Raw genomic sequence first — 12439 nt, 5'->3', positions numbered from 1 at the left:
TGTGTCCGTGTCTAAAGGAGAACAAGAAAAGGTAACTTAGGTGATGAGGATGGATGCAGTGCAGATAGAGGTTACAAGTTATAAACAGAAATAAAGCTCATTGTTTTTCTATTTTTAACTCTGATGGATTTGGAGAGGGTGGCAGATAAATGCATAAAAATATTGAAGGTAAGATTCAGTGTTAAGTTCCACATCTTCAGGATAGCTTTTCTAACTGTAGAGGTTCATTGTGGTTTATAGACTTTGGGCCTGGTGATTTCTTTGTGTGATGGTATTTGTTTGCAAGTTCTCCACAATAAAGTTTTAATTAAAGTCTTAGTATTGACATTCTGGGCTAGTTTTGTTGCTTTTTACTTTTATATGTGCTTTCGTACTTACCAAACATGATTATCACTGTGAGGAGAAAATTTTGCTGTTTAATTATGATTATAATGCTTAATGCTGCTGGCATGCTGGATTTCTAAGAATCCTAACAGACATCTGCACTATAAAAGTGGGAGTGTGTGGTTGTTTTCATGGACTTCTAGGGGAAGGGTTTTTTGGAACAGTAATTCTTAAGTTGCCTCAATATTAACATTCGCATTAAGTAGTGTTACAATAAGAGACCTTTTTATACTAATTTAATTAACCAGACCTAGTGATTCTTTTCAACTTGGTAAAATGTAACACATAATTTTTTGAGAGATGAGAAATGTCTTTTTAAATTTTTGCATATTTAATATCAAAATAATAAATCTTACTAAAGCTCTTTAATGTATATCTTAATTATATTTTGCTAATAAGAAGTGTAAGCTTGTGCTTTTAGTAAGAAAAGAGAATTTTTATCAAGATAATGTCTTTATGGCTCTAAGTACTATCTTTAAATTCAAAATATTTTCTTAAATTTTCAATATTTATAGTGAGCTTTCATAACTTTTATTTTCTCCATATGTGTACATCTTTATAAATTTCTCAAAGTATTCAATCCTTTCCTTTATATATTAGGAAGCAGTTCAGATACTTTTGAAGCATTCTGCAGATGTTAATGCTCGAGATAAAAATTGGCAGACCCCTTTACACATAGCTGCTGCTAATAAAGCTGTAAAGTGTGCTGAATCTTTGGTACCTCTTCTGAGCAATGTGAACGTGTCGGACCGAGCAGGAAGAACTGCATTACATCATGCAGCTTTCAGTGGGCATGGTGAGGTAGGTGCATCTAAATAGAGGCTGATTGTCTTCTAGCCTCTAGTTAGTAATTACTTTGCCTTCCTTTAATTCGTTTCAGTTCATAGAAAAATCCTCCTCATAATTGCCCTTAGCAAGCCTCCTAGCTTTTCTCCAGTGATGTAAGTGGTCCCAAATTAAAAGATTATTTAGTACTTACTACACACACACTAGAATTTCATAATGACTGTCAGCTAGCTACAGATAGCATAAGAGATATCTTCTGTCATTGTCAAGGAAGTGCAGGGAGGCAGCAGTTTCATTGTTCTTTCAGAAGGAAGGATAATAACAAAGAAAGGCAATGTTTGGTAACTATGCTTTCTTCTAGTTTATTATTAAGATAATACCTTAGTGATGGAACTATCTAAACATGAAGATTAGCCATCATGATGCTGGGAGATGAGTCGGTCCACAAAGTACCTTCTGCGCAAGCACAGGGACCTGAGTTAGTTCAGACCTCCAGCACCCACAGAGAAAGCAAGCTAGGGGTGCTGGTGTGCACTTGGTTTTGTTTGTTTGTTTTCATTGTAAGGAGATTTTTTTAATATTATTTTTATTAGATATTTTATTTATGTTTCAAACATTATCCACTTTCCTGGTTTCCCCTCTGGGACACCTCCTGTCCCCTCCCCCTTCCTCTGGTGTGTACTTGTCATCCAGCATAGGGGGTGCAGAGACAGCCAGAGCTCTCCAGGTTGTTGATTAGCCTGCCTAACCAAAGTGGTGAACTCCAGGTGAGAGACCCTGTCTCAAAATAAGGTGGAAAACAACTGAGACCGAGCTCTGGCCTCCACACGCACACCCAACCCTGCACACACACAAAACATCAAGCATTGGCAAGCCTGGTTGAACCAGAGTTAGAAGAACCTTTGTCCAGCCCCCCTCCCACCGTCTGCCTGCCTTCTTTTCTTTATTTCTTTTTGTGCTGTTGTTCCTGCTCTTCATTTGCCTTCCTTAATTTAAGATGAAATATTGCTATGTTCCAAACTCTTAAACTCCAAACTGTCCTCCTGCCTCAGCCTATTCTAAGCAGTTGGAACAACAGTGTACCCAGATCCTAGTCCTTCATTTGGAAGCCACAGAATCACAGTTTTCACAAGGCATCCTCAGGATCGTGCAGCTGGAAGCCTAGGGGCCTCAGTGTTTTTTTACCGCAGTGCTCTGAATCCTTACATCAACTGCAGCATAGATCACAAAATAGAAAAACAATTATGAATATGATAGTGTTAGTATTGGCTCATTATGAGATAAATAGACTTTGTAATAATAGGTTTTAAAGGTAGTGGATCTACCATAGATGATTAAATTAAATTTCAGATATTACTGGTATGAGAGGGTTATATTCTAATAACACTTTAGATGTAAATAACAATACAACTTAAGGTATTCAAACTTCAGGCTTTCAAGATTTGTACTTACTTAGATGTTCTTAAAATACTGAGAAGCTAGTTGCAAAGCATCTTAAAAGAGACTGCAGCCTGATTTCAGTAACACAGTGAATCCTTCACATGTTCATACTATATATTAAATGTGCTTCAACTAACACAATTCAGTGTGAGAAAAATCAAATTAAATAATCACAAGGCATATTTATGAATAATTCTACTTCTGAATCTCAGTAAAACTGTTTACTTTTATTCCAGATGGTCAAACTACTCTTGTCCAGAGGTGCCAATATAAATGCTTTTGACAAGAAAGATAGGCGCGCAATCCATTGGGCAGCATATATGGGTATGTACCTTTTAAATTTGCTTTTTACTGTGTATTTAGGGGAATTAATGCATTTTGGTTTTTTGCATTTTTGTATTTTTATATAACGGAGTTATGCAGTATCTGAGATTGCTGCCCAAGCAGACCAGGTAGAGGAGATGTGCTACAGCAGTGCACTAGATCTAGTTTATAGAAATTTAGAACAGGCATCGCAGATGGTGGCCTGGGATGGTTACAGTGGGTGTTTACTGAAAGCTCATTCGCATATCCATTCTTCTTTTACTGGATTATTAAAGTATAAGTTGTGAAGATGCATTGAGAAGTTGCATCTTATTAAACTGGAGGTAAAGCTGAAGTGCTACTGTGTTTGCTTTGTATGCACAAGACCTTCAGTTCAATCTCTGTCTCTGAAAAAACTAAACCCTATTATTATAAGCTGTGTGTGTGTGTGTTTTCACAGATGCACAGTATCATTCCTCAGGAATTCTCCACCTTATTTTCTGAGTCATGGCCTCTGACTAGGACCTAGGATTGTATTAGACAGACTAGCCAACGAGTCCAAGAGACCTGCTTGTTCCCAGCTCCCCAGCACTGGCATTAGAAGTGCGCACTTCCACCCCTAAGGATACCATTTTAGTCACATACCCTATTTTGATGGCCAAAATCTGAAAATGTGATGTTTAGTGCCAAAAATAAGTGCCTCTTCTTATATAAGGAAAATTTGTTAATTGAAGGTAAAATAGCCAGAAGGAGTTTCATCCTGAAGTCTTTCACTCTGTGTGGAATCTTATATCCTTAAGTCTTTGAAGACTTTCCTGAGTAATCTGTTGTAGGCTAATCATTGGGGTAGTTTAGAAACAGTGTATATGATTTTAAACAACACATTCTGTGTAAAAAGGTATGCACAGTAAGTGGAGTATAGTTGGCCTTTCACTTGGAAGGAATTAGGTTTGACATAACAGACTTTCATGAAATGAAGGCCAGAATAATATTGTTTGAAGTTGAGCTTCTGAAATAGTTAAGTATGTGGACCTCAGTCTGCGCCTTAGCCTGGATTGCTTGTCCTGGGTACAGTTGATTATGATTAAAAGGGTATTCTATGCTTTGAAGATAGCAGTACATGCTTGATCTACCTTGTGTTGCTATAACAGAATACCCAAGCTTAGGTCATTAATTCTGAGCAAAATTTCATTTCTTTCAAATTTTGGAGCTTTGGAAGTCCAAGTGAGGGTTCTGTCATCTGGTCAGTACCTCCCTTCCTGCTGTGTCATGCCATGCATGACCTGACAGAGCACATCATCACAAGGTAAAAGAGAAAGAAAGCGATGTTAAATGACCTAGAGATAGAGGAACAAGATCTAGTCAAGGTTAACACTAGAAGTAAATTGTATTGTTTTTAGTTGTTCTCTCTACCAATATTTTTCAAAAATACTCTGAATTCGTCTTGAATTCATTATGCATTAGAAAATTAATGTGCTATTTTATATTTAATAATTTCTATGTGCTAATGGTTTTTTGTTTGTTTCTTTGTTTTTTTTGTTGTTGTTTGTTTTATGTATTTTTAGGTCACATTGAAGTAGTGAAATTACTTGTATCTCATGGAGCTGAAGTGACGTGTAAGGATAAGAAGTCTTACACACCTCTTCATGCAGCAGCCTCTAGTGGAATGATCAGTGTAGTCAAGTACCTTCTAGATCTTGGAGTTGATGTAGGTATATAGCTTGAGCAGTGTAAATTCATGTATTCTGTGTTTTGTTATTCTGGTATCAGAACTTAGGTTTGAAAGATAACAGTAATATCTTTGTTCTAACTCTTTTCACTAGCTAGTATACTGATAAGATCAGTACATGTATCTAGGTGAGGATTACCATGCCGTGATGAAACACCATGACCAAAAGTAACCTGGGGAGAAGGGAGTTCATTCAGTTTAGGCCTCCATGTCACTCCCATCATCAAAGGAAGTCAGAACAGGATCCTGGAGGCAGGAGCTGGTCCAGAAGCCATGGAGGAATGCTGCTTACTGGCTTGCTCAGACATAGCTTGCTCATCTCACTTTCTCTTAAACCCTGGGTGACCACCCCAGGGATGATATCACTCACAATGGGCTGGGCCCTGTCATCAATCATCAATTAAGAAAATGAACTATAGATTTATATATAGCCCAGTTTTATGGGGGCAGTTTCTCAATTGAGGTTCCCTCCTCTAAGATGACTCTTGATTGTGTCAAGGTGACATAAAATTAGCCAGTATAATTAGACAAACTATGTAAAGAGTTAAAACCTATTCCAAAGATGAGTGATTTACCCAAAGTTTCTTTTTTTAGTTCCTGTAGCTCTGGTTCTTCCAGTTCTCTGGGTGCTAGCAGATCAGATACATGTTGACTAGGTAGCTGTGTTATTGTCAGTTTTCTGAGCCAGTAAGTCTAACATTACTTTAAGTGACTATAGCATTATGGGTTACTGGCAAATGCAAGAGAGGAAGACAACAAAAGATGTATTTATTATATGTATATATAAATAAGAATGTGTGTGTACTATAAACACTATATAGTCACTATATAGTACTACCATTCTTTTTGGCTAGGAAGGGATACTAATCTCTTGGTATATATTTGATCCCTAAATAAAAATCCATCTAGCTTTTATGTATCATATTTTTAAAAACATGTCCTTTACTCCCACTTGTAATAAATTTACTCTTTTGGTTTGGGGGACAGTCTCATTGTATAGCCCAAGTTGGCCTCAAATTTGGAATCCTCCTGTCTCAGTTTGCAAGTGCTTACATAATAGGTGTGTGCCACTCTCCCTGCTCTAATGTTATTTACTCTTACTGTAGGAACATGTGAGTTAAGCTTACCAATTTTTCAAAGCAGTAAGGAGAAAGGAGAGAACAAAGAGAGGAAGACTATAAAGTCTTAATTGCAAAAGCTGTCAAAAAGCTTGTGATTCTAGTTAGACAAGACATGACAAGACTGTGAGAAACACTTTACTGAAAACAAGGAATACGTGGAAAATGTGGGAATTAGAAGAAGTTGCAAAACACCCAAACATATTGTTGAATGGGACCCTGAGAAGTACAAGATGGCTTCAAGTTTCAGTTTGATAACAGTTCTTGTAGCTCTCTTTCAACCAATTAGCATAATGGCTTTAGTGGCCCTCTGAAATAGATGACCAAGATATGCTTGCCTCCCCTCACCATTTATAGTGAATTCTCTCTTAGCTCAAAGACTTTTGAAAAATCCATTATTTTTCTTTTCTTAAAATAACTCTTGTGGAGGAATTTAACATTGTATTATGAAGCACATTCTCTAAGTGTATGTAGCCCATATAAAACTAAATTGCTTGTTGTTAGGTCTATTATTGTAAAACAACTTTAGCATTATAAACCTCATGTCTGTATTTATCCCCTTTTCTATAACTAATAATTTAAAGTAGCTTATAGTAGTAATAGAATTCCCATTCCCATTTTTTCCTCTAGATGAATGAACCAAATGCCTATGGAAACACAGCTCTTCATGTGGCCTGTTACAATGGACAAGATGTTGTTGTGAATGAGCTCATAGACTGTGGTGCTAATGTCAATCAGAAGAATGAGAAAGGGTTCACTCCTTTGCACTTTGCTGCTGCATCAACACATGGAGCACTGTGTTTAGAACTTCTGGTTGGCAATGGAGCTGATGTCAATATGAAGGTAGGAAGCAATTAGAGTTCATACTTTAAGGATGTAGTTAACTGTCTAAAACAGTATTCATAACATACCATCCAGAATTATAAAGGATCCACTAGTAATCTTATGAACATGGATAAGGCCAGATGTGAAGGTGCACACCTTAATCCCAGCACAGTGGAGGCAGAGGCAGGCAGATCTCTCAGTTTGAGGCCAGCAGAGCTACACACTAAGACCCTGTTTCTACTGTCAACCCCGCCACCCCTCCCAAAAAGAACATGGATGAAGTTTTAAAATCTTATGCTGAATCAAAGAAAGAATTTTATACATTTTTTTTCCTCTATGTAAGATTCTAGAACAGATGGAATTCTGTTTATTTGGAGTTCCAGAATTTATAGTTGGGGAAAAATAACAGATCAGTTGTTGCCCATGGGAAGGAAGGAAAGGTCACCTGGGCAAGGGACATGAGGAGACCTTATAGGGTAATGGAGCTGCTTTGTACTTGGGCGGGGCTTTGTGTACTGTAGATAAGCATCCATGAAAACCTACCATGGATGCTTTTAAGATTAGAGCCCTTCATTATCTGTAAACTTTGTTTTAGAAACCAGACTTCAGATAGTGAATAGTGATACATCCTGATTGTCACACAATGACGACACACTTGTAACTACCTCTAAAGCATCAAATAATCATATTAATAATGTGATAGAAAACATGGAGTAAAGAGTTAGTGCTAGAATCCAGAAGGTATGTGTATGGATAGTCATGCTGTGAGACTTTTTTGAAATTGTTCTTTTCTGAAATTTCTGTTACAAGACTTTTCATGGTGTTAGAAACATCGGTGTCTTTTACACTTAAAGGTTAATCACTTGGCTTTTTGTTCATAATTGCTTTCAGGAGTAATGTAAGCATTTTAGAAATATGTTAAAATTTAGGAGTCAAAATAAATTTGTCTTCACTGTGTAAATCTGTGAGAATCGCAGGTAACCAAGACTTCAAGCATTACTATTTTATAGTACATAGTCATTTTTGATAGTTAAAGGGTATTTTCAGTTTGTTCCTGGGTTTTTTCATCAGCTTGTTATTTAAGCACTTGACAAAACCCATCTTATGTTATGAAGAAAACCAGTCAATCAAATTTGAATAATTTAGGATTAGTAAAGATACATCAGCTTACAAATACTGTTTACAGAGAATCTCAGCCCACTTTGTCTGTGGTTATGATGAACACTGCCTTGCCTGACTCCAGTGAAAGCACTGACCTCCTCCAGAAGTGAAGCAGCATTCAGTCTACCAGGAGGACTTAGTCCATTTATCCCCACCCCCACCCTTCTCAACTGAGGGTCAGGTTTATTTAAGTTATTTTAAATTTTAATTTATCTTATTACTTTACATGTGTGCATACTTTGCTTGTATATATTCCTGGGGCCCACAGAGGCCAGATCAGGGAGTCAGATCCCCTGGGACTGGAATTACACTTGTGAGGAACATATAGATGCTGGGAGTTAAACTGGGGTTACAGGTGCTCTAACTGCTGAGCCATCTCTGTAGCCCCTAAACTGTCTTGTAAAGAATTTGTTTAGAGGTTGTAGAAATAATAAGTAAAGTTAGGCCAATAATAAACACTGTGTTAAAAAACAAAGCAGTACCCAATGTTCTCTGCCTCCACATGTGTACACATTCACATCTGCACAAGCAGACACACAGAAATAATGCACTTATAGATACACAGTTTTACACACACGTGTAAGCCTAACACTTACTAACACTTACTCCTGCTAAGGCAGCAGGAGGAGGATTTTTGAGGCTACCCTAAGGTATATAGCACATGTCTCAATTAGAAACAAAATATATATGTATGTATGTATGTATATGTGTGCATGTGTATATGTATGCTTTCAATACTCAAGACACGTAGTAACTTTTTAATTGGTAACAGGTTTCAGGTTTTGTTTTGTTTGAGACAAGGTCTCGCTGTATAGCATGACTGGCCTAGAATTAGCTGTGCAGACCAGGCTGTCCTGGAACTCTTTAGAACCTCCTGCATCTGTCTTAGGAGTGCTGAGTTTAAAGGCGTGCACCACCACACCCAGGTGACCATTTTCACTTGAATTCTTCCCCATCCCAGAAAAAAAACAAATTTTGTGTGGTAGGAGAATTATTTTTCCCTAAAGATAAAAACAAACCTCAGTTTATCTTAATGGACTTCAGGAACAAAGATTAAATCTAGTTTTTTTTCTTTCTAAAGTTTCTATGATACATGTTTATGATAAAATATCTAAAATTAATCTATCACCTATGTTTCATGGAAATAGTGAAGGCTTACTTATTCTGTTAGTTATTATAAACTTTTCAGCTATATGCTGCTATATTTAAAGAATAAAGATTAGATTTTTAAAGATATCAATTTATACACTAACTTGATAATAAGTCGCTTGGTTCATGTCAATTGCCTCTGTTGAAAACTCTCTTACCTATGATTGTTTCTGTTTATCTTTTCTGAGGAAATTTAAATTGGGAATGTCAAAATAGTGGACATAATATCCTTAATGGTTTATAAAGTTGAGTACTGGCTTTTGTACAGCACATGAGGACTTTTTGTTAATTGGCAAAGGGTAACGTCTTAGTGATTAAGCAGATTTGAAGGCAGTGGCCTACCATAAAACTTGCCTAATGGTTTGTAATAGCCCTGTCAGTTCAGTTGTCTGAATTTTATTGGGACTAAATTCCATTGAAGTATGTTTCTTGTGTTGAAGACTTCTGAAATGCGATCTAGCTCTGAAATTGTACAAAGATTATTGATAGCTCTAGGTTTTCAACCAACAAGAATTTTCAGTGCCCACCCTCTCTCTGTGTGCTGGCAAGTCTTTTACTTTACATAAGCTAGAATTATCTGAAAGGAAGACAACTCACTTAAGAAAATGCCTCCATAAGATCCTGCTCGCTCGCTCTCTCTCTCTCTCTCTCTCTCTCTCTCTCTTTCGGTCTTTCAAGACAGGGTTTCTCTGTGTAGCTCTGACTGTCGTGGAACTCACTTTGTAGACCAGGCTGGCCTCGAACGCTCAGAGCTGGCCTGCCTCAGCTGCAGGCTTTTCTTCCTTAGTGATTGACGAGGGAGAACCCCACTCATGCGGTAGTTTCATCCCTGGGCTGGGGTCCTGGCTTCCCTAAGAAAGCAGGCTGAGCAAGCTACAGAGAGCAAACGAGCAAGTAGCACTCCACCATGGCCTCTGCGTCAGCTCCTGCCTCCAGGGTCCTGCCTTGAGTTCCTGTCCTGACTTCCTTCAGTGACAGACAGTGATATGGAAATGTAAACTAGATAAACCCTTTTCCTCCCCAAGCTGTTTTCATCTTGGTGTATCGTCACAGTAATAGTAGCCCCGACTAAGATAGTTTCCCTCGCTGTTTTTAGAGACAGGCTCTCATGTAGCCAGACTGGCTTTTTAACTTGCTATAAGCTGAGGTTGGCCTTCTCTGCATCGTAAGTGCTGGGATTATTTATAGGTGAGTATAGCCACAATGCCTGGCTGTCTTTATTTTGAGACAGTTTCTTACTGAAAACCCCTGCCTGGCCTCAGACTCATTGGTCTTCCTGCTTCATCTCAAGTGCTGAGATTGTGAACAAGACCAGCTGATCTGTCCTTAAGAACAGGTTTTTCTTCCACACCTATGTGTCTGTCTACTTACCCACAATGGCCAATAGCCAGTATTCCATAACCTCCCTGATCTTGCAAGAGATTCAAATCATTTAATTCCCACTTTGTAAAACGTATATGAAAATCTTTTCATTTCCCCCACTCGGTAAAATTTTTGTCCACACAAAGGCCTTGCTACTTTTCTGGAACCTTCTAACCTCAGTTTCTTCATTTCTGTGCAGCAATTCATTTAAAACTACACACACACACACACACACACACACACAAATACACACAAAAGGTGTCACATGCCTTTAATTCCAGCACTCAGGCAGAGCCAGTCAAATCTCTGCATATTTGAGGCCAGCCTGGTCCACAGAGTGAGCTCCAGGACCACCAGGGCTACACAGAGAAACCCTATCTCGAAAAACAAGAAAAAAGAAGAAAAATTTTTATGGTAGCTAGTGGTAGCACACCCCTTTAATCCTAGTACTTGGAAGGCAGAGACAGGTGGATCTCTGAGAGTTTTGAGGCCAGCCTGGTCTACATAGTGAGTGTCAGGACAGCTGCCGTAGGTGTTGAGACCCTGTCTCAAGAAAATGAATGAATGGATGAATGAATGAATGAATGAATGAATGAATGAATGAATGAATGAAAGAAAGAAACAATTTTTTTAACCAAACAAAATATATCACACTGAAGTTTAAGCATAAAAGTACTATAAAATATATGGCTGTTGTTGTTATTACTGGGTTTTGATAACAATTCCTAGAGCCTTGGTGATCTCTTTACTTGCTGGCAAGATGGATGGCTCAGCAGATCAGGGTACTTAACCACCAAGCCTCACAACTTAAGTTTGATCCCTGGAACCCAGAGAATAGAAGAGAAATTATTTCTGCAGGTTGTCTTCTGGTCTCCTCAAATGCACCATGACATTAGCATGTATGCAAAAAATAAATAATACATAAATAGATGTACAAAATTAACTTGGACCTTGACTCTAACACGATTTTAGATGGTTAAAGACAATCATTTCTGTCCAGTGTAAAGAGAAATAAATATCCTCTCCTACCAGTGTTAAGGGATATTTTCCAACTGGTAATCTTAATTTCTTCTTCCTTTGCATATTACTTTGTTTTTTTGTTTTGTTTGTGTTTGTTTGTTTGGTTGGTTTTGTTTGTTTGGTTTTTTTTTTCCCCCCGAGACAGGGTTTCTCTGTGTAGCCCTGGCTTTCCTGGAACTCACTTTGTAGACCAGGCTGACCTCGAACTCAGAAATCCGCCTGCTTCTGCCTCTCGAGTGCTGGGATTAAAGGCGTGGCCACCACGCCCAGATGCATATTACTTTGTATATATACCTTCTATAATCAGTATGTAGAAAGTAACAATATCCTAATGTTCTCTATAAGCTTATAGAAGTTCTTCTATAGCTAGAAGACAAAGTGGAATTCTTTAACCTCAGGCTCTATGTTTCCTCGCCTATAAAACAGAAGTAATAGTATATTTATATACACATTGTATTACATTTATACACTTAAGAGTGTGTAGTATATTTGCATGTGTGTGTGCATGTGTGTGTGTGTGTGCACCCGGGTGTGTGTGTGTGTGCGCGCGCGCGTGTGTGTCAGAGGACAACTTGCAGTATTAGGTTTTCTCCTCTTGTGTTTGTCTGGGGATCAAACTTAAGTCATCAGGTTTAGCAGTGAGCTCTTTTTTCCCACTAGGCCATCTCCCTGGCCTGAAAATAACAGTATCTATCTATCCGAGGGTTATGAGGATTAAATGGCTGGTATATATAAACTATTTTGAAATTATACCAAAATGTGTTTACAGTACCAAAAAATTGTTAACTGAAATCATATCTATCAGATTTCACTATATTATGGATCCTGTTTATATTTTTATTTGATTTGCTTTTTGTCTACAAAAATGGCTGTGAATAAAATTAACACCAAGTTGAAATTTCTGTCATAGGGAACATTTTTGGAAACATGAAACTAGAATGCTTTTGTTAAATATCTTTGTGCTTTGTTCCTGGTTAAAGGAATAAAATACTAAATAAAATACCAAGTATAGGTATGTTATATAAGTAGTAATATTTCGACTACAACAACCTATAAGGTATAAATAATATCATCATTTTCAGTTTGAAGAAGTAAAGGCTCAAAATTGTTAGTCAGCTCGTCCAGACTCAAGCTCAGCTGCTGGAGTCCTCATGCACACGTG

The 12439-nt window shown here is 37.7% G+C and overlaps 1 protein-coding gene across 4 annotated transcripts in view; it reads left to right on the top strand.

Annotated features, from left to right (window-relative positions):
- The window catches only part of Ankrd28 (ankyrin repeat domain 28), a 138031-nt gene that overhangs the window by 84996 nt on the left and 40596 nt on the right, over positions 1-12439 (top strand). For all 4 annotated transcript variants that reach the window (XM_021181416.2, XM_029469317.1, XM_021181414.2 and 1 more), the window contains exons 5-8: positions 985-1185; positions 2847-2934; positions 4479-4621; positions 6391-6603. In XM_021181416.2, coding sequence (XP_021037075.1) covers positions 985-1185; positions 2847-2934; positions 4479-4621; positions 6391-6603 — 645 coding nt within the window. The remainder of the gene's footprint in view (positions 1-984; positions 1186-2846; positions 2935-4478; positions 4622-6390; positions 6604-12439) is intronic.

Source organism: Mus caroli, chromosome 14, assembly GCF_900094665.2.
Source record: "Mus caroli chromosome 14, CAROLI_EIJ_v1.1, whole genome shotgun sequence".
In the NCBI taxonomy this organism is placed as follows: domain Eukaryota; kingdom Metazoa; phylum Chordata; class Mammalia; order Rodentia; family Muridae; genus Mus; species Mus caroli.
Note: the sequence above shows the minus strand (reverse complement) of the source record. Positions and strands in the feature narration are given on the sequence as shown.